A 22,654-nucleotide genomic window follows, 5' to 3' on the forward strand; every position below is an offset into this window, starting at 1 on the left:
AATCCACTCAAAACTTATCTGTTTAAAAACAGAAGTTAAACTTTTTCTGTGAAGGGTCATGTAATAAATAATTTAGAAATCTCTGTTGCAATCACCCCACTCTGCCCTTGTAGTACAAAAGCAGCTATTGACAGCACACAAGTAGGGGAGTGTATTTGTGCCCACATACAACTCTGTTGATGGACACTGACATCCGAACATTATAGAATTTTCTTGTGTCAAAAAACATTATTGTCATTTTAAGTTTCTTCCACCACTCAATAATGTAAGATCCCTTCTTAGCTCACAGACTGTACAAAAACAGACAGTGGGCTAGATTTGGCCCAAGGGCCAACAGCAACATTTATATTATCTTTATCTGGGGAAGTGAAACTATAGTCAGGAGCCAGGCTGCAAGAATAAGGAGCTTTAGTTGGGGTCTTAAGAATTGAGGTTCTGGAGACACAAACTCAGGAAAAAACAAGAGAGGCTTCCAGGGAAGGGAAGAGTCAGGGGCTTATAAAGACAAAAGCCACAGGATGCCTGGCAAAAATTATGATTGACATGTCAGGAAATACTTGTCCTTAAGGAATCAGCAGGCACTTTAGGGTAGGGGTCCGCTAAGTATCTAGAATTTCTGGCAGATGTTCTAGATGCCTTTGTTAGGATAGTAAATGATCAGAAGGCCAGATTCCCTCCAGGCTGAGAGGCATGTCACAGTCTCTCAGTGAGCTCCCAGCTTCATTCCAGAGAGCTCTCTCAACAGTACTGACTCCTCTTCAATTTTTCCACTTGCAGAAGGAAAGAATTAAGACAGACCTCAGTGGGGTGATTCTCTTGCCCCTCTCAGTGTTGAGGAATGCTGCTTGGTAGCGCTTGGCTTTGTCTGTGCTGGCCTGGAAGATCTTAGCCTTTTTCACACACCTGGCACCTTGGTGGGAATGCTTGGGGAGAGCTGGGCTCAGCTGGGATCACGACTGCAATCGCTGAACTGGCTTCCAGAGAGCTTCAAGACGAGCCATATGCATCCTGGCGGAGGGTAAGCCATGTTCCACGTGTAAAGCGAGTCAGGATTTGAGAGGATGGATGACGCTTATCAGCAGGAACAGTGTGGCCCGATGTCCACTTCTTAGTTTCCCCTAAGAAAGCGCTTATGCTAATACACACTGTTGGGTTTTGTACAACTGTTCACTTTTCATCTGATCATTTGCTATTTTTCTCCATCCTTCAATTGCCTTTCCTTTTCAGTTCAAAACAAGCCTGCAGAGTCAATGCTGAAGCATAATCCTGTATTAATTTATGGGCCGTGGTGTGGCTCACCAGAAATGAAACGCTCTGGTCCCATGAAATCCTAATCACTCTCCCAGCCAGCAGGTGCCAGAGTTAAAGCATTTCCAGGGAAGTGAACAAGAACATTTAATAAGACCAGGGCTGGGACTGGTTGCATTTTAGTCAGGGAGAGGGAAGTGCTGAACCGCTGATCAAAGCGTAGCCGGGGGAGGCAACTCTGTTTGGCTTCAACTCAGTGGTAAAGGCAGTCACTTCAAATCCGTGGTCAGTTCAATTCAATTTATGAGAGACTTACCCTGTTATTTCTGTATTGCATACCAAGCAGAGAGGATCTGAGCAGGCTTATGAAAAATCTCCCAGGTGAAAGAGAGAATATAAAAATTGTGCCCTGTATGAGTACTTTCAACTACCCCTGACCCTTTGAGCCCTTCTCCCAAAGTAGATCAGAGTCTCAGAAGAGGAGAAGGGCCCCTGCGGAGGCCTGTGTGTCTGGGGTGGACGGCTTCCGTCCCAGCCCTGCAGAAGAGTTCTCTCTGATGCCAGAAGAGTGTGGGAAAGCCCTTTCTATTAACTGCTGACCGGGAGTAGCTCGAGTAAAAGCAGGTTTTGGGAAAACTCAACTTGGATGTGCTGGGATTAATGAACTTCCTGAATATACAAATGGCTATGGAAGGGTTTTCTAAAATCTAAGAACAGTGCACAGAAGGACATCTTGAAATTCATAGCAAAGCAAAGATAAGGTATAATATGGCTTAAAGACGAATATAATTTAGTTTAGTTTTGATTGTCAATTATGCCAAGCCAAAACAACTTCTCAAAGCTGGTTAAAATTTTACATGTCTCCTAATAGCAGATGGAAGTTATACCCAATAGAATGTAAACCAAAAAAATAATAAAAATTTGCTGATGTAGTATTAGATTCACCTTGGCAGGAACTATATCTTCTTAATGATGTTTAATGTATAGTGATATTAGAATCAGCTTGTTTCCCTGAATTCATTCTTACAGGGTCAGGCTGAAAACTGCCCATTTTAATTTTTAGTTTAATCTTGGTTTTGAATATCAGTTTTATTTTAAACGGATTTAAAAAGTGATGTGAATGAAATAGCTCGTCTAATGCATAAGTATGATAACATAGAAAATTTAGAATTAAACTTACTAACATTGGCTGTAGTACCACTTTTAAGTTGCATACAGTATTTAGAAATATTGATACATTTAATTGCAAATATAGTAATAGTCATCTTAGCCAGTCAGGCTTTGCAAAGATGTACACAGGAAAGCCTGTGAGACATTTGTGTATGTTGTGATATGAACAGGGAAAGGATTGGGAAGATGTTCACAAGGTTTGAGTAATAAAGAAAGGAAGAAGGTGAGGGAAGATTTTGAACTGGGCCAGTACATACTCAGATAATAACCCAACAGGGAGGGGAGGAGGAGATGGCATCTATGTGGCAGGGGGTGTCTGTGTGTGTTTTTGTTTATTCCTTCTCACTGGCTAATGAAATGATAATGAATTGTCTAGATCTGTAAGACGACAGAAGGAAACCCTTCAGGGGCTTTTGTGTTTGATGCCTTCTGTTGGTCTACCATGAAAGAATAGCTACAAGAATATTTTACAAGTGAAGTCCTCCAATCCCCTTCCTTCTTTCAACCAGTTTTGTCAGAATCATAACACAAATTATTCAGTTTTAAAAAGCAAAGCTTTCAAGAATACGACTGCTAATGGAGCACTTGAAAGCCATCTTTGTTTTGACAAGCCTGGTTCAAATAGTATTTGTGGGCACAAGAGCATGGTTTGTTTTTATCCGCATCCAGACAACTTATCCCAGGAAAAGTTTTGTGCATGATTTTTTAAAAGAAATACTGTCTAGAGTTTTGACAGTGTTCTCAGCTGATAATCCTTAACCAATTAAAGAGGACTCACCAGAGACCTTGTTCATAAAAGATTTACCGAAAAGTCACAGTGTAGTTGAATTCAAAATGAAGAGTGTAAAGATAAGTGAGCATTTCTGAATAATAACCTATTCAGTAAAAGACAAAACATATCACTTCAAAATACGATGGAACAGCATTTAAAAAGATATCTTGGGAGACATTTCTCTCCCCTAACAACTCTTTAGAATAAACAGATTTCTTCAGGGTTACTTTGAAAGACGGAAAGCACTTAATAGGTAATTGGGTCGACAGTCGCCCTGTTTTGGGACAACACTCCAAGGATCTGTACATCTTGCCCCCAAGCAACAGCAACATTTTGATAATTTGAAAAACAGAAACGTTAGCTTGATTGTTTCTAGTAGAGGAGGACTCCAGTTTATTTATTTCTGAGGGATATTGCATATCAAAGCTTGGAGTAACTCCATTTGCTGCCACTGATAACTATTTAGTTCTTAGTATATGATGTTACTTTTGCAAGATTTGATCATTTATGTTTATTTTCTTCAATTGGGGGGAGTGGCAGTAGGAAATGAGGTCTGTGACAGGAATTGAGATCCATAGAATCACAGGATATTGGTGCTGCTCGAGAGAGTGGGCAAGGGCCAGGAATTAAAAGATGTTCCGTTTCTGTTGTATGCCAGACACGGTGGTAGGTGCGTCATAATTTATGAGCAGCACATGTATTGACAGATGTAATTTGACAGATGTGGAAAAAGACTCGTCAAGGAATTTCTCCAATAGATAATGTGGTGGCAGAAAAACAATTCCAGTTTTGTTGTTGTTCAGTCGCATTTAGGGCTATCGAAACCCAGCGTCGTGTTCTTTCTGATTCACAAGGCTAACTCCTCCGGGAGGAAACTTGGCATCCTCTGGCTCAGCGCTGCTAAATTCTAAATTGATATGAGTCAGTGAAGGTCTTGAGAGAATGTGGATTCTGAATCAGTAGGCCTGGGGTGGGGTCTGAGAACCTGCATTTTTAATTAGCTCCTAGATACGGCTGATAGCACTGGTTTGGCTTCCTGGTAAAAGGGTCTCCAATACAACACTGCTTTAGCATCATTAGAATCATTGTCTGACATTGTCAGACATTGCTGTCTGACATTTATTCTCAACTCTGGTTTAATTTTTAATCAGTCTTTATTACAATAAATGGAACAAGAGAGCAAGACAAGTGACACTGGTTTTATTTAGGAATGCAAAGAAGCCTTTTGACATTTAAGGTGTTTAAGGTTTTTGCACAAGTTAGAAAGAAATGGAAACAGATCGCTAGCAATTGAAAGGAACTTTGTTTTTCCACATCTACTGTAATATCTGATTTTCTCATAATATCATATGTCATCCACATTCTAGAAACCAAATTTTAATTAAAGAGAATACATGAACAACCACATCTAATGCACAGCATAGAAAGGTCACAAGTTTAAATCAGCTGACCAATGCTTTAGTGCACTATCCAGGCATTAGAATTGTATGACTTCCTGTCCCTTTAACTCAGATGCAAATAGGTTGATAATGGCAGTTTTAACTTTCCCCATTATATCCAAGTTGAATGTGGCAGTGATTTTATCCTTCAAGTGGCTATGCTTTTTCAAAAACTGAAATATGGCATTTCTTTACTGGCTGACCCTGGATTGTGTAAGAAAAGATTTATCTTATAGCACCTATGGGGCACAGGCAATTCGTAGACATGCAATTTTCATGGGCTGTGTCATCCTTTTAAGTTCCTAAGGGTCAAATATATACACATATATAGCATAATACTCAAGAAAACAAGCAAAAAATTTAAATGTCTTTTTAGAAGCACTTTTAAAGGTCTAGGAATCTTTTTCAAAAAGACCAATGCTGCTGCTGCTGCTAAGTCACTTTAGTCATGTCCAACTCTGTGCGACCCCATAGACAGCAGCCCACCAGGCTCCCCCCGTCCCTGGGATTCTCCAGGCAAGAACAGTGGAGTGGGTTAAAAAGACCAATAAAATGACATAAATAGGTCTTAATCTGTTTTCATAATTAGCATCCAATTAAGATATGTCATCAGTTTTTATTCAAATGAAGTTAATTAAACTATTAAGATACTGAGTTCAATTATGTCCTTAGCTCCAAATTCAGTCACCAAGTATCAGATATAATGACACTTTAATAAAAAGAACTTCTGCTTTTGAACTGTGGTGTTGGAGAGGACCCTTGAGAGTCCCTTGGACTGCAAGGAGATCCAACCAGTCCATCCTAAAGGAAATCAGTCCTGAATATACATTGGAAGGAATGATGCTGAAGCTGAAACTCTAATACTTTGGCTATCTGATATGAAGAGCTGACTCATTCGAAAAGACCCTGATGCTGGGAAAGATTGAGGGCAGGAGGAGAAGGAGGCAACAGAGGATGAGATGCTTGGATGGCATCACTGACTCAATGGACATGGGTTTGGGTGAACTCCAGGAGTTGGTGATGGACAAGGAGGCCTGGCATGCTGTGGTTCATGGGGTCGCAAAGAGTCGGACATGGCTGAGCAACTGAACTGAAAAAGAACTTCAACAATTAAAAATTATGAGCTCTAAAAGTATGTTACAGTCTATGTCAAGGCTATGGTTTTTCCAGTAGTCATGTATGGATGTGAGAGTTGGACTGTGAAGAAAGCTGAGCACCAAAGAATTGATGCTTTTGAACTGTGGTGTTGGAGAAGGCTCTTGAGAGTCCCTTGGACTGCAAGGAGATCCAACCAGTCCATTCTGAAGGAGATCAGCCCTGGGATTTCTTTGGAAGGAATTATGCTAAAGCTGAAGCTCCAGTACTTTGGCCACCTCATGCGAAGAGTTGACTCATTGGAAAAGACTGTGATGATGGGAGGGATTGGGGGCAGGAGAAGGGGACGACAGGATGAGATGGCTGGATGGCATCACTGACTCGATGGACATGAGTCTGAGTGAACTCCAGGAGATGGTGATGGACAGGGAGGCCTGGCATGCTGCGATTCATGGGGTCGCAAAGAGTCGGACACGATTGAGCGACTGAACTGACAGCTTATGTATGATATCTCAATTTAAAATGTCTTATGCTTATTGTCTTTTGAAACCAAAAGGAATCATTTGAGTGCTGGTGTTAGAAATAGATCCCTTTTTATGTGCATATAGTGTACATGTTGGAGAAGGCAGTGGCACCCCACTCCAGTACTCTTGCCTGGAAAATCCCATGGACGGAGGAGCCTGGCAGGCTGCAGTCCATGGTGTTGCAAGAGTCAGACATGACTGAGAGGCTTCACTTTCACTTTTTACTTTCATGCATTGGAGAAAGAAATGGCAACCCACTTGTGTTCTTGCCTGGAGAATCCCAGGGACGGGGGACCTGGTGGGCTGCCACCTGTGGGGTCGCACAGTCAGACACGACTGAAGAGACTTAGCAACAGCAGCCACAGCAGTGTGCATGTACATGTCTAACAACTTCAGGTCAGAGTTCTACAAGAGCAAATCAGGATCAACTAATTTGCTAGGGAGTGACAGGCTGTGAAGAGTTTCAATTTATTTTTCTGGTGGTACATGGTTGCCTAACATGTTAACAGACGGCAAACAAGAAACAGACATTTCACCTTGATATAAACTCTGAGTTTCAATCTGGCTTCTTTCTCCCCGTTCCACAGTCCAGTAGGAGATTTCAGCAAGTCATCACACCTCATGGGAACCCACAAAAGTAAGATTTTCCCTGCTCTGAGTGTGAGGCTGCAGGGTTATTTCCTTACTGGTTTTCAGACCTCCATCAGCAGCTGCTGAGTCCAGCTTTCAAGTTCCTCTTTGTGAAGACCGACTGGGTGGGCCAGAGAAGGCGTCTGGGAGGAGGCACCCCAGTCATGATACGTGGTGAGGTCTGAGCACAGGTGACCCGAGAGCATTCTCAAAACTACAGCTTTCCAGCCCTAACTTACAAAGACCATGAAATATTAAGATGAGTGTAGGAAATAAACAGAGCAGATACACTGAAGGTGGGGACAATATTGTACATGCAGCTTTATTAATGACTCCTGATGTACAAGGTCATGAAGGCAGAGATGATAATGAGCACACACATGTACAGTTCAGGACGGCTGTCCACAGACGGCTGAGTGAGTGAGTACTCAGGAAAGCAAGGCGGACAAGAGCCACTGACTCATTGCTAGCCTCTGTATAGGAGATTCATAAAACCACAGTATAGATCAAGTTCCCTAAATCAACTTGCAGAAAAAATTATTAGTACTAAATACTTGTAGCTAAAAATTTAGAGATTTTTGTGGCTAACAAACCTTCACAGGTTGAGAGCTCCATTAGATGAAAAAGTCCAAGAAAATCAACACGGCTGCTCACCAGAAGATGCTCACATTTTCTAATATGTGCAAAACACAATGCACCTGTAATATTAACAGCATTCTTTCTTCTTCAGGCTAGAAGACCATCCTATGTATAACTGATAATAAGTCATTAAGAGACATACTACTTACTGTAAAGGTACTGAAATTCAGTTAGAGCGTATCATGGTGGGACTCATCATTATTCTTCCTTTGGGTCTAAATATCTTGGCTACTCTACTTATTTAAGTATCCAAATACAGATTTGTTTTGTGCCTTTACTATATTACTATGGAAATAAATCCCCCAAGTAGAAATTTCTTGAAACACTGAACAGAAATCCAGAGATCACTTAAAACATATACAAAATACACACACATATTCATTTTCAGGGGATACATAAAGCTTAAGTAAAAAGAAAAAATATTTTTCACATATAGAAAGTGAAAATGCTGTTTCAGCATAAAATTTATTTTTGTGCTTATTTTACAGAGTTTAGAATACACGAGGCACATTATTCGATGACAGTGAGTAGCCTTTTCAGCTTCTGTTTCTTCTTTAAATATAGATGCTGACAGTAAAGATGGATTAGATGCAGTCTACTTTTTCCTCAGTTGGCTCACTTTTTAGAGGATTATAAACCATGAACTGAAACTGAGTAAATGTTGGAAGTTTATTGCAAGCAGCACCTGGGGCCAAGAAGAGAGAAAGCCGTTTGGTTAAATGTAGAATGCACATATTTACAACCAGTACAGACACCGCTTCGGACAGTGGCCACTGTGTACCTGCTGTCCAGGCAGGCCATACCAGTGTGAGTGTGTCTACCTTAGTACCCATCAGCTGACAGCCCATGAGACCTCATAATAAAGGCTGATGTTTTGCTCCTATACATATGTGGTCATTGCTACCATTATTTTAAAGTTTTCATACCCTTTTTGTAGCAGAAAATTTTCAGGTACATTTCCTAGTCACTGGGCCATTCCCTGTATCCACCCATAAAACTCCCCTCCCTAGGCTCCCTATTCGTTTCTACTCTTCTATGCCCATGGGTGGGGAGGCTAATTTGTCAAGATGGTCTCCGTCAGAAAGAGACAGTTCTTCCCCAGCTCAGACACCTGGAGGGCATCCTTTTATTGCCACTACTTTCAGCATAAGGAGCTGATCAATTTTAAATTCATCTACAATTATATAATTATCATTTTTACATCCTGTTAAATGCAACTTTGAGCTTTCTAAGGTTTATTTCCTAAGAGGGAATCGATGAAACAGACTTATTTTAGACATAAAGCCTTTTCCCCCATAACTTATATTGACTTTTGCATTTTTAGTACTTAAAAAAGCGTAAGGAATTCCTCCACCAAGTTTTCAAATACCGAACTGTGGGAAGTAAGAGATCAAAGCACAATAATAAGCAGTCTAACCTAATAAGTTGTATTGATCAGTAGGCCGTGTATCTTCCCCATCTGAAATCTCACTAATGAAGAGCGGCTGTGGTTGATCTTGAAGTGCTTTGAAACTATGATAGGTTCACATGAAAAGTAAATGAAGCAAACGATATGCCTCAAATACAGTGCAAAAATAATTCTGCTAACACCTTTAGCTTACTAATTGGTAATACATTTTGTACCTGGGAACCCTGAGATCTAGATGACTGAGGCCTTTAAATAATGAATGGAAAAGAAGCAGGGAAGATCACTTATCCCTAACTACTTCTAACAAATAAAGGCATTTGACTTGATTAGCCCATCTCAGCATGCACTTGAGCTGAAGCTAAACTTTCCTTTGGACAGATGTCAAGGCTACAGGCTGAAAACCAAGGACTGGATCCTACCCACTGCCAGTCAACCAAGGAGGGTTTCAGGTGCATTTTTAACCCATTGGGGGTCTTGACACATCAGCAGTGAACATCTACTCAGTATAGCCCCGGTTTCTGCTGCAGAGGAATAAAATTCCTCACGGCATTTAAAAGTCTCTGTCCTCAGCAACATTTGCAGGTCCACACAAATATGAATTTCAAATCAAACCCACCATAACTTCCAGTCACGTTGGCACATATCACAGCCCCAAAGAATTTGGGAAAATACTTCTGGATTCTTGAGATCACTTTTTCACACGCTGTGGTTGGATTTTCTCCTCTTCTCATATATTCTACAGCTTGATAGCTGATTTAAACAGAGGCAAAACTTTAGTATCACAGAATAAACAAACTCCAAAGTTTCGTTACTTGAGGTTCCATGTGTAAAACCAACAAAATTGTCACATTTAATACAGTGCAGATAGGTGAACAGAGGGCCCTAACTTCTGTGGCAATATCAACAGAAAAGGAAGTAATCTTGGTACCATTTCTGTCTTTTCAGCTCACTCACCCACTCATTTCAGATAAGAAGTAATGTTTTGGCTTTGGCTGAATAACTGTTATTTAGTAATATCAGCCTAAAGTCAGAAAGTATAGAGTATAGTTTCTTTAAATAAGAAACAAGGCTACTGTCAATGGGGAGAAACACTAGGCATGAACAAAACAGCTAACTGTAAGGGTTATCTTTTGGTCGATAATGGTATGTAGTGACTCCACTTTCTACTTTTGTTGCCAGTTTTCACGTTTTCTCAGTGGCCTTACACTTGATTTAAATAGACCCTAAGCATTCTCATCTGTGTAGTGCAGTGAGCGGTATTACTCCATTTCAGAGGACTGGGACTGCTTCACTTGAAGGATTATGACTGTTAAAGTGATACTGTGAAGAGCTGGTAGGCAAGGTTTCTAAAAGGTTCTGCCACACACAGGTTCAGGTCGCGTGGCACAGATGATCACGTTCTATCCTGACACAGGGCGTTGCCACCTGAGTCTCTGGAGTCACAGATGGAGGGGACACACCTTGGTACGAAGCGCATCAGGATGTCCCCATCGCCCGTGGCTGCTGCGGCCCCCACCACGTCGTCAGCATAGGCCCCAGACCCAGGTATCGGTGAGTCTCCTATTCGGCTTTGGAAGGGCACAGCATGGTCATTCAGGGTGCAGAAAACTCTCTTAGATGTTTCTGCTTAGTCACTGATTATCATTTCAAGTAAATTCTTCATCAGAGTACAGACAAGCAAGATTTTCCTTAGTTTTTCCACTTGGGTTTTCACAACCCTGCACTCCTTACAGGGCGATCAGCCAGCAGCCCGTCACACGCAGGGGGCCCGCACAGGTTCACGGCGCCTGTCCCGACACCACCATCCTGCATCGTCTCATGCAGGATCGTCTCAACAGGTTCCAACCGCTTGTCCTCATCTACAATCTGTTCCTGCTTTCCAGCTCACATGCCAGCATTTCAGCAAGCTTTTCCTTGTGTTAATAATAAACCGTCTACGCTTTTCTGCTACTTTGAAATAAAAGTCCAGGAATCCTTAAAGACTGCCTCAAGTCCAGCTCTGGTCTTCCTTCCCTGCCCTTGACAGATGCCCAGTTCTGCTCTGGCCATCCTGAGCCCTGAACCCAGGCGTGTACTGCTTCGGGTCGGCTCGGGCCATGGCCCGGATGTTCCTGTTCCCTGGCTCAGACTCAGGGTCAGTGCCTGGCCTCCCTCTCTGGCCTCCCTGACTATCCTGGCCTAATCTGATCACCCCTGAACTCTGCAGCCCTGGATGAGACCCCTTCTCCTTTGTACTTAGCAGCTACTCAAGTATCTTCTTTCACAGTGAACTCAGCTATGAGGGCAGGGCTGTGCTCTTAACGCTCTTCATCCCCCAAGGCACCTAGGACATATTGGCTGACACTCAATACATATTTTCAAGATCTGTTCTTTTAGAAACACTAACCCAGGTATTTTGAATTTTATACCATTTGTAGATGTACCAGCAGCAATATTTCCCATCTTATGGATGACAACCATGCCTAGAAATTTAAAAAAGAATATATCATTGTAGGTATCAACTCTACAGTGTACCTCAAATAAAACCAAATAATTGAGCAATTGGCAATATAAACATCCTCTTCTATTAATTTCAGGTAGAAGACAATAGGAATCTTGGGGATTCTGAAAATTACACCAGTGGTATATAATCTGTGTGTTTTAATGACCTGGTTTCATGGCATCATTTTGTAGGCATCCCATTTCCTTACTTCAGACTGCTCACTTTTCAGTGCCTCTTCAATGGTTATGCCAAAGAGAATCACTGCTAGAGACTAATGGAAACTTCCAACATTACTGGAAATGACTGGATTGATCATTTGAATGTGGCAAACATAAAATTATTAAAGAACTAAATATCAAACAAAGATTTAAAAATCATCACGTGAATGACCATCAGATTTCTGTACAGGGTAATTGACCAAAATGAATACAGATGATATGAAAAGAATGTGTGTGTATACATATGTGTATATGTACATTTTTTTCCTTAATTGGCAGTTAATCAAAATCACCTTCTGGTTCATGAATAAGAATAAAGAAATTTAAAACTATAAGGAAGCAATTAAAAATGGCTGACTATAACCATAAATACTGTAGAGAAGACAAATTACCAATAGTATCATGACTGTAACTGTGTGCTGTATCTTCATAGGCGATGCCATCTCGTTTTAAGATAGTCGGTGGTTTGTAGGGTCCACAGTATTTTGAAGAATCTGGTATAACATTCTGTAAATAATATTTAAGTTTTATTTTTTTAGAAAGGGTTATTTTAGAAATCAGCAAGTGGTTATGAACAATTACTAAACATTAGCAAGAAACCAAAAGGACATCTGGTAACTTGAAAGGTAAGAATTAAAAGCCAAAGGTTCGCTAAGTCTTATGTGAACAGATGGATATAATTTTGCTAAATACTTAGTCAAATCTCAGAATTACCCAATATGGACTAAAGAGCTATAATATCTGAAAGAGATCCCCACTTTTTCTCTGTATATGCCAAAATGTCTCAGCACAATGGTAAATATAAAGATTTTCTTTTTTAGATTAGATATGATTTTTAAGATTGGATTTTCTTTTTTTTTTTGATTCCTTAAAGAAATCAGATATACAACCTGATTTTTTCAATTTTAGAATCTGTTCCCTAGCCAAGGAAGAGTTATTCTGAGATTTAAAGCAAAATCTATTTTAAAATCTTCCAATTTTTAAAGCTAGGTTCATGTGAGCATATTCCAAGTTGTACTCTCAGGTTCTTTTATGAATCTGAGAGGCTCAAGAAAATAATCCAAATTCATAAATTCAGCTTGTGGACCTGGATTAGTATTAAAGCAAGAAGCCTACAACTCATGTCTTATCCATTTGTGCACAGGGTGCCTCCCATGACCTGGTGTCAAGCAGTGGTCTCTTTCAAGAGACTCCCTGGTTACTCAAAGGTAATTAGAATTTGGTGAAGAAGCGGATGAGAGATCAAGGTACTCCAGAGAAGGACTCTGCTGGGAATGAAAAACCGATTTAGGCTAAAGTCCTGGTGGCTCAGACTGTAAAGAATCCGCCTGCAAAGCAGGAGACCCAGGTTCAGTCATCCCCTACAGAAGGGAATGGCTACCAACTCCAGTAATTATGCCTGGAGAACCGCATAGACGAGGAGCCCAGTGGGCTACAATCCATGGGGTCACTAGGAGTCGGACACGACTGAGGATTAACACTTTCTTTGCTTTTCCGTTGATTTACAGACAAATTATCTTTCTAGTAACAGACACCTAATAGTATAAATCTTCAAGGTGAATAAGGGCAAAATATAAAGTATACTTCAAATAGATAAACTGTTAAGAAATACTTTAGATTAATGGTTTCCAAACTTTGGGTTTTTAACACATGGAACCTTTTGCTACAAAGAAACAGAGAGAGCAGTTGTAGTGAGGCAGCCCCTTACCCTACAGCAGAAACCTTTTAAGTCTGAAGCCACTGCCAGGGGCCAGGAGCTCCCCAACGGGGATGTGGATCAGATGCAGCTAGGGAGCTTTTGAGACCACCTGTGCCCAGAGCTGGCTTCAATCGCTGGTTCCAATGAGCAACCAGGGTTGCTAACTCACGCTGCAGGCAACAGGTGGATGACCAAAAGCGGAAGGACTGTCACTCAATATTTTCAAATAACTTTAAAAAATCATGCATACATACCTTCCAGTAATTTGGTTGGCAATTCCGAGCAAGCCAGTCTGAATGAAGAGCCTGAGAAACGTTGGTGGATAAATCCTCATTGATAAAGCCCATGCTTTCGGCAAACTTAGTGGCTGGAGATTGGGAACAAAAATGTAAATGAGTTAAGTGTCTTCTTTTAAATAAAATGTATGTATAGGAAGTGCTGTGGGTCAGCTGTCTCCTTCGTGGAGCATGAGGTGGGAAACACAGACAGTCCAGGGAGTATTCAGACTCAAGGAGTGCTGTGGGCAGCGGTTTCCAGGTCTCCACTTCCCTATGCCCTTCCTGACGCTCATCTACTGACACCCTGGTGTTGTGTGTGAGGACAGTTCTCCTTTCCCTCCAGATCTGCTCCTTCTGCTTTACAAAAGGAAAGGGACACCCTGCAACAACAGTGACTCTGTGGCTCTAACTGGGGTGCAGTGCCTGGCATGTAAAGAAATGCTAAGACACCCAATAAAGGCACCACTGATTCCACGAAAGAGTAACAGCTCCTGGCTTTGTCGGGAAGCTTTCCATTCTGAACGTCAACAAAACTGAAGGATGCCTCCTGGAGTTGTTCACTGCATCATTAAACGATGTAGCAAATGTGATTTTTGACTATAGATCGCAGTATGATTTTGAGTATATACCCAGGAAGGTGTTCAAGGAAATACCACTGTTGTAGCAAAACTCCTTCTGTTCCCACCTTCTGTCATCATATGTCTCTCAGGTCTTATACCCATATAAACGTAACACAAGAAGGGAAATGATGCTGAATCCTTGTTCCCCTCCAGTAATTACTCATTTACTGATAATAAACTGATTTCTAAAATATCCTCCATTAAAGATAAAGAACGTATGGTTTAGAAGTTAAGGAACTTATCCGAAGTTAAACAGATGTTATGTGAAACAGCTGGACTTTGCTTAGGTCTGCTTTTATGCACTATTTTATACTGAGCCCTTTTTTCAGAGTGAAGACTAGAGCCAAAAGACAGCATAATGGAGCACAGTTGAAACACACCTGCCTCTCCTGCTAACAGCGTGTGTGTCGTGTGTTCCAGGACTTTGCGTGCCACGCCAATGGCGTTTTTAATTCGTCTAAGATCGCCTACTGCTCCCACGTTCATGGTAGTGCTGCCAGAAACAAGCACGGTAAGATTAACTCAGGTATTTTTATATGTTCACAAGTTTTTTACTTCAGCCTATAGTGTTTTGTAAGATTAAACTCCACTGTCTTACCATAGAAGTGACAACACATTCACAAAGTTCATACAAATTCCCACATTCAGACATTTAAGGGAAAAAAAAACCCAGAAAATCAATTAGCCATGTGCTCCCACAGCACTGGCCTTCTCAGTTTCCCACCACTCTGGCTTTTGAAAGGGCCTTTAAGGCTTCAGGTCAGGGAAACCACAGGGTTCATGGCTGGCAGGTAAACAATGGTTTCCCAGGAACACATTTTTGTACTTTAAGGTTCTCTCTATTCTAAGGAGACCTACCTACCTCCATGTGATATTTCTGTTATGATAACGATTTTTCCTTTCAAAAAAATCTTAAATTGAGGTGTAGTTAATTTACAATGTTGTGTTAGTTTCAGGTGTACAGCAAAGTGATTTGGATTCTTTTCCATTATAGGTTATTACAAGATATTGAGTATAGGTTATACCAAAATATATCCTAACTTATACATTGTGGGGGGAGGGATAAACTGGGAGATTGAGACTGACACATATACACTACTCTATATAAAATAAACAGCAAGGACCTACTGTACAGCGCAGGGAACTCTACTGGGTAGTCAGCAATGGCCTAAGTGGGAAAGGAATACAAAGCAAAGTGTGTAACGGATTCCAACACCTGAAACCAACACTACACTGCACATCAACTACACTCCAATAAAAAAATTAAAGGAAAACCACCGACTGTACTTGTGCATCTTGCTCTGGGTATAAGGCTGCTGCTGCTGCTGCTGCTGCTAAGTCGCTTCAGTTGTGTCCAACTCTGTGCGACCCCATAGACGGCAGCCCATCAGGCTCCTCCGTCCTGGGAGTTTCCAGGCAAAAGAGTACTGGAGTGGGTTGCCAGTGCCCTCTCCGGGGTATAAGACTAACCAACTGCAAATGTAACTCCACCTGCAGCAGAGCCACGGTGAGAAGCACGGCTCTGTGTGCAGGGCGTCCCTACCCGTCCATGATCATGGCGTCCAGCGTGGTCTCCGCCGACTCGTCCGGGCTGCCCCCGAAGCCCACGCTGCCGTCGCACTGCTGCTGCTCGCACGTCGCGCAGCCGCTCTCAACCGCGTCCAGGGCCGAACCTCCGGCCGCCAACGTCTTCCATGCTGGGAATCAAATCCCAATAGTGGTTGTGTAGATACTGATTTCCTTTTCCGTGCCAAAGGCAACAGACCAAAAATGGCACGAAAACGCCTATTTTAAAAATTGTTTGCACATTTACTCCAGTTAAGTTGAAATTTTCGTTTATCAAGTGCTACAAAGAAGTCAGAATGATATAGGCAGAATTATGTTAGACAGGTACTTACCATGAAGAATCCAAAGGCTTCGGCTATTGATGCCAAGTGAGGGTTTTTCCACTTATTAGTACCCATTTCTACTACGTGTGTGGAAAAAGAATACTTCTGTAATTCTGGGCCGTGTGACCCTGAGCTAACAACTTAACCTCTCCGCATCTGTTTCCTGCTATTTAAAATGGGGATATTAATTATACAATACCTGAATTAATGAATTAATCCACCTGAGCCCACATTGGAATTATCTGCTGTTATGGTACTGTTATGGACACTTGCTGTGATAGAGGCTACTTCAGTAGGTATATTTTAAATAATCTGATGATGTAGAAAAAAATCTTATGATGCTATATCATGAATTTTCAATTTGCCTTTTAGTAGCTTCAGTTGTAAGTTTTAAAACTGGAGAGAAACACCACATTAAATACTTATTCTGGTTCCAGTGGCCATGCTTTTAATACTAAACTATGTTCTCCAGAGGCCCACACATGGAAAAGGGGAGGAAGAAAAAAGGTCTTCAGCAGTCAGTTTCTTTACTAATAAAAATAGAATTCCTTGACGGGTTGGTGCTACTATTTGTAAATAATTTAAGTATTACTACTGAAAGAACAGGCTTCAAAGTACATTTACAGAAGTTTCCCCCTTGAATTCAGGCAACACAGAGAACTGTTTCCTGCCTGGGGCCCTGAACTTTCTTTTCTGTCTCCTTGTAGCTGGCAATTTCTTGTAGCCTGTTTACGCATTCTCTGAATCATATGCACTGCCTGTAACATACAAACTTAAGGCCATCAAATGCTAAAGCCAGTTCAGCACCAGAAAATTCTATTAGTAGCCTCAAGTGGAGGAGAGGAGTAGGAGTGGAAGAAACTCCTGGGGCAGTACGAGTTGAAATGAATGGAACACAGTAAGAAAATGACAGAACCATGATACGTACAGGATGTTACAAGAGCACATAAGACAGGTACCTGACTCAGACTGGGTCTGAGGGTGCTAAATGAGGGAAAGCTTCCTAGAGGAGGTGATAATCTTAGTCATTCTCAGTCCCAGATGGCTGCAAATCAACATCACTTAAGCAACTTGAAAAAAAAAAAAAAAGTCTCGTTCAAGCAGTAGAATGAAAACCTCGAGAGTGGGGCCCAAGCATGTGTATTTTTTGAGAAGTTCTGAGGCAGTTGCACTCATCTCACACGCTAGTAAAGTGATGCTCAAAATTTTCCAAGCCAGGCTTCAGCAATACATGAACCGTGAACTTCCAGATGTTCAAGCTAGTTTTAGAAAAGGCAGAGGAACCAGAGATCCAGCTGCCAACATCCGCTGGATCACTGAAAAAGCAAGAGTTCCAGAAAAAAATCTATTTCTGCTTTATTGAGTATGCCAAAGCCTTTGACTGTGTGGATCACAATAAACTGTGGAAAATTCTGAAAGAGATGGGAATACCAGACCACCTGACCTACCTCTTGAAAAACCTGTATGCAGGTCAGGAAGCAACAGTTAGAACTGGACATGGAATAACAGACTGGTTCCAGATAGGAAAAGGAGTACGTCAAGGCTGTATATTGTCACCCTGCTTATTTAACTTCTATGCAGAGTACATCATGAGAAACGCTGGACTGGAAGAAGCACAAGCTGGAATCAAGATTGCTGGGAGAAATATCAATAACCTCAGATATGCAGGTGACACCACCTTTATGACAGAAAGTGAAGAACTAAAGAGCCTCTTGATGAAACTGAAAGTGGAGAGTGAAAAAGTTGGCTTAAAGCTCAACATTTAGAAAACGAAGATCATGGCATCCAGTCCCATGACTTCATGACAAATAGATGGGGAAACAGTGGAAACAGTAGCTGATTTTATTTTTATGGGCTCTAAAATCACTGCAGATGGTAATTGCAGCCATGAAATTAAAAGACGCTTATTCCTTGGAAGGAAAGTTATGACCAACCTAGACAGCATATTAAAAAGCAGAGACATTACTTTGCCAACAAAGTTTGGTCTAGTCAAGGCTATGGTTTTTCCAGTGGTCATGTATGGATGTGACAGTTGGACTATAAAGAAAGCTGAGCACCGAAGAACTGATGCTTTTGAACTGTGGTTTTGGAGAAGACTGTTGAGAGTCCCTGGGACTGCAAGGAGATCCAACCAGTCCATCCTAAAGGAGATCAGTCCTGGGTGTTCACTGGAAGGACTGAAGCTGAAACTCCAATACTTTGGCCACCTGATGCAAGAAATGACTCATTTGAAAAGACCCTGATGCTGGGAAACATTGAAGGGAGGAGAAGAGGACAACAGAGGATGAGATGGTTGGATGGCATCACCTACTCTATGCACATGGGTTTGGTTAGACTCTTCAGTCGTGTCCGACTCTGTGTGACCCCATAGACGGCAGCCCACCAGGCTCCCCCGTCCCTGGGATTCTCCAGGCAAGAACACTGGAGTGGGTTGCCATTTCCTTCTCCAATGCATGAAAGTGAAAAGTGAAAGTGAAGTCGCTCAGTCGTGTCCAACTCTTCGCGACCCCATGGACTGTAGCCTACCAGGCCCCTACGTCCATGGGATTTTCCAGGCAAGAATACTGGAGTCGGGTGCCATTGCCTTCTCCGCTTGGTTAGACTCAGGAGTTGGTAATGGACAGGGAGGCCTGGCGTGCTGCGGTTCATGGGGTCGCAGAGTCGGACACGACTGAGCGACTGAACTGAACTGAGGATGATGATAATGTATAGCCAAGACTAGAACCCCGTATTTCTGATGACAAATACGGCATGTCAGCATGTAGCACAGAAAGTAAAGGTGAATAGATGATGCTTTATTTGGGAACTTGGTCGTTTGCCAAGCTTAAGTAGAGAGTTACTGCAGATACTTCAGGGGTTAGAAAGCAGAGGTGCTGAGGCAGACAAGAGACACAAGCCCAGAAAAAACAATAAAAGGCAAAAGAAGGTGCAGGGGCCCCTGGAAGTCTGAGCAGAGGCCATAAGTGCCGTAGGTCAGGGTGGAAAATATTGACCGGCGTCCGAACAGGAGTCACCCCGCCGCTGAGGACCTAAAATGCAGCTGTGGCGGGGAGGAGGGTGCGGCGCGGGAGACGCCGCGGCGCGGGGGGTGCGGGAGAGGCCGGAGGAGCGGCTGCGGAAGGTCGGCCGGCTCCGGGCTCCGGGCTCCCGGCCCCCGGCCCCCGGCCCCGGGTCAGCGGCGGCCCGCCCGCCCCGCCAGCTCGCGCAGCGCAGCCCCCGGCTCGGCCCCGCACCTGCCATGGTTGCATTCCTGAAAGGCCAAGTGTTGAGAATCAAGGGCAGCTGGCCGAAGCTGCGCGCCGGGGCTGGGCCAAGCAGCAACAGCAGCAACGGCAGGAGGAGGCCCGGCTTCCGTGCCATAGCTGCGAGCCCAGACCGGCGCCAGAGGTCACGGCCGCTGAGGACCTGCGGCCGGTGAACCCGGAACTCGTGGTCCCGGCGCCCCGCCCATCGTTTTGCCCCGCCCACCCCTCTGGGCCTAGGGCCCAGATCCTCAATTCTCGCGAGACGTGGTTTCCGCGGCCCCCTGGGAGTTTTCAGGTCGCCACGGTGTTGTCGGTTGGTGCTAGCGTCTTTCTGAGGTCTTATTTTTCTTTTTGTAAACTATTCAACCAAAAATTAGTATGAAATTATTCGGCTTTGGCTTACAAGATCCTGAGGACTTTTAAATTTGATTTCGTTAGTCGAAGTTGGTCAGTTTGTGAAATTTACAGCGTGCTCCGTGCGGTTCCTTGACGCAGATACGGGGATGGTTATTGAGTGTTAGTTAGGTGAGCCGTGCTCGCCTATAAACCAGGTTTATTTTTGATTTCTCTCACCCTACCTGCAGTCGTCTCTCCGCTGCAGTATTTGTAGGACGTCCTCTGGTTATAAATCCCTGAGCTGAAAGAAATGGGAGAAACTGGAGAAGCGGAAATTAACAACTGTCTACACAGCTCGCTGAGGTGTGCTTTGTTGTACCTCTAGGGCGAGAAGCTACCTCTATTCATTTCTGAATGTGTTTTACTCGTGCCTGGCAACATTAAGTGCTTAATAAATGTTTGAATACAAGCAGAATGGAGACTTTACCTTGTTGAAAGATGAACTGAAGCGCATTAAAGATTCTGGGAACTATTTCTAAGTAGACCTACCGTAAAACATTCTCGTTGAGCGTTCATTTAAAACCTTTTATTTATGTGTATCTAATTTACTTGTTTTAACAATTAGATTTGCTTTTGGAAATTTCATGAAACATTAAACAGCTAATCATTTTAAGTTATGTTTCTTGCTGACAAATTCTGCAACTGAGGGAAGGAGCTTCTTTGATTTTGTAAACCGAGGTAGAATTAAAAATACTCTGTTTAATGCTAATAGCTTCAAAGATTGACCTGTTCTAATTAAGTAAACAAATTAGGTTTTATTTATGAAGATTATCCTAGATCACATGAACTTGAAAAACAGTTTAGTTTCTATATTTCTGTGAGTATATTTTACTGTTTGCCTTTAAACCAATTAAAATAGAGCTCTTTACAAATTAATAGTGCCAATACTACTGGGAAGCTTAAAAAATCATACGACTATAACACACATAGATACTATAAACGTACAGATGGATGCAAACAGTTTTTATAGGTTTTGTTTTAAAATTTTAGGCATGAGACGGGTATGATAATGCAAACCCCACTAGCTTATAAAAGATCATTGTGTTCCTGGCAGATGGAACAAATTAAGGTTACCTCTTCAGACAGCTTTTTACTAATATTTATGAAAGAAACTTAAGATTTTTTTCATAGGCCTGGATTGCAAAATAGCCTTTTCTCTCTCTGTCTCTCTCTCCTGGTAAGAATTACCTTGGTTTCTAGAGAAGACCAAGTAGAACACTTACATCTCAAAAGACAGTGAAAGAGTGCAAGTTCCACCAAGAAGGACACCGGTTTGAAAGTCCAAATAATTTACGAAATCTGAAAACATTTTGAGATGAATTGGGGAGGTTTGGGGATTGGTTAAAAGAAGAAAAAGGAAAAAAAGCAAAGGAATGAGTGTGCTGTGAATTGTTTGTAGAGTCGCTTTTCTGTTCTTGTAAAGACTCTATCTGTAATACAAGTAAAATGTTTTTAATTCCTCAAATAATTGGACTGCAACCTGAATATTAAGAGACTGACTCAACTATCCAACCACTTATCCTCAATTTGTTTCTTTATGCCAGGGAGAAGATCTTCCACTAAGGTAAAAATCAGAAGATTTTATTGTTTCAGATTTAGAGTTCTGTGTCTTTGGAATGTTTTAGTATATCCTTCCACAAAGGCTTCCTAATGTGTTTCTTTCCTTCTGGGTACAAAGTTTTATTTTTAGTTTAGAGGACAAAAGCTAAAAAAAACATTGCTCTCAGCCTTTTAAAATCAGCTTCCAATTTGACCAACTTCTGATAATAGAGCTACTTTAATATAAGTTTAAAAAAATCCTCTCAAATACTTTGTTAGGTTTCAGCTGTAACGGACAGTAAATAGTCCTGACTGTATTAAACAACCCCATGGATGCAAGGGCTTCCCTTGTGTCTCAGCTGGTAAAGAATCTGCCTGCAATGTGGAAGACCTGGGTTCGATCCCTGGTTTGGGAAGATGAGGAGAAGGGAAATGCTACCCACTCCAGTATTCTGGCCTGGAGAATTCTGTAGACTGTATATTCCATGGGGTTGCAAAGAGTCGGACATGACTGAGCCAGTTTCACTGGATGCAAGGGGCGTTTCCCCAGGAGGGTACAAAAGATCCCACTCCCCCAAGATCTGGCATCACCCGCAAGACAGCCAAAGCAAAGACTCGAGTTCTCCCGAGATCTGGCAGTCTCAATGGGTTGCAACCCACGTGTCTTCCAGGCTGTATTTGCAGACTCCCAACCTGAGAACTGTCAAGCCAAGTTCTCAGTTCACAAATGAGACAAACCAGCAGGCATAGCTGTCCCTGGGAGAGAGAGTCACCACCAGTGAGCATCTAGAAATCCGTCATGAGTCACAACCCAAAGATCTAATTCTCACAAATGGGATTTGGAAACTGTTCCTTCCTCTTGGCCAAGCCCCACAGTAGAGATCTGGGAGAGCTGTTGCTGCTGCTGCTGCTGCTGCTAAGTAGCTTGTCGTGTCTGACTCTGTGTGACCCCATACACGGTAGCCCACCAGGCTCCCCCGTCCCTGGGATTCTCCAGGCAAGAACACTGGAGTGGGTTGCCATTTCCTTCTCCAATGCGTGAAAAGTGAAAGTGAAGTCGCTCAGTTGTGTCCGACTCTTCGAGACCCCATGGACTGCAGCCTACCAGGCTCCTCTGCCCATGGGATTTTCCAGGCAAGAGTACTAGAGTGGGGTGCCATTGCCTTCTCCGGCTGGGAGAGCTGACTTTGGTCAAGACCCCCACCCTTTGCCGATTTTGCCAGTTTCCCCAGGATCCTGGCTGCAGGCCCTGGAGCAGGTAGGGTATCCCAGCAGGTCTCATCCAGGTCCCCAGAGACTGTAGAGAAGGAAAGATAATGTTCCCTCTATGCTTTCTGGTGAGTGCTTGTCTGAGACCCTTTTT

General features: G+C 42.5%; 1 protein-coding gene across 1 annotated transcript; it reads right to left on the reverse strand.

Annotated features, from left to right (window-relative positions):
- Positions 1 to 7,174: 7,174 nt before the first annotated feature.
- On the reverse strand, positions 7,175 to 22,308 carry LOC120860538 (N(4)-(beta-N-acetylglucosaminyl)-L-asparaginase-like). Its single transcript, XM_040236360.1, has 9 exons — positions 19,345 to 22,308; positions 15,766 to 15,919; positions 14,603 to 14,715; positions 13,579 to 13,691; positions 12,018 to 12,132; positions 11,312 to 11,387; positions 10,386 to 10,493; positions 9,542 to 9,675; positions 7,175 to 8,202 (listed from the first exon to the last, which is right to left on the reverse strand). Exons 1-9 carry the CDS (start codon positions 19,469 to 19,471, stop codon positions 8,102 to 8,104), a joined length of 1,041 nt encoding a protein of 346 aa, XP_040092294.1. The 5' UTR covers positions 19,472 to 22,308; the 3' UTR covers positions 7,175 to 8,101.
- Positions 22,309 to 22,654: the final 346 nt, after the last annotated feature.

Source organism: Oryx dammah, unplaced genomic scaffold (genome assembly GCF_014754425.2).
Source record: "Oryx dammah isolate SB20612 unplaced genomic scaffold, SCBI_Odam_1.1 HiC_scaffold_11081, whole genome shotgun sequence".
In the NCBI taxonomy this organism is placed as follows: Eukaryota; Metazoa; Chordata; class Mammalia; order Artiodactyla; family Bovidae; genus Oryx; species Oryx dammah.

What these genes read in the sequence shown, in the direction of transcription:
- LOC120860538 (XM_040236360.1), bottom strand. Translation starts at nt 19,471, where the DNA reads ATGGCACGGAAGCCGGGCCTCCTCCTGCCGTTGCTGCTGTTGCTGCTT. An exon ending in GACGCCATGATCATGGACGG is followed by an intron (nt 14,716 to 15,765) that starts GTAGGGACGCCC and finishes TGTTTCTGGCAG; the next exon opens with CACTACCATGAACGTGGGAG. An exon ending in TTACAGTCATGATACTATTG is followed by an intron (nt 11,388 to 12,017) that starts GTAATTTGTCTT and finishes TTAAATTTCTAG; the next exon opens with GCATGGTTGTCATCCATAAG.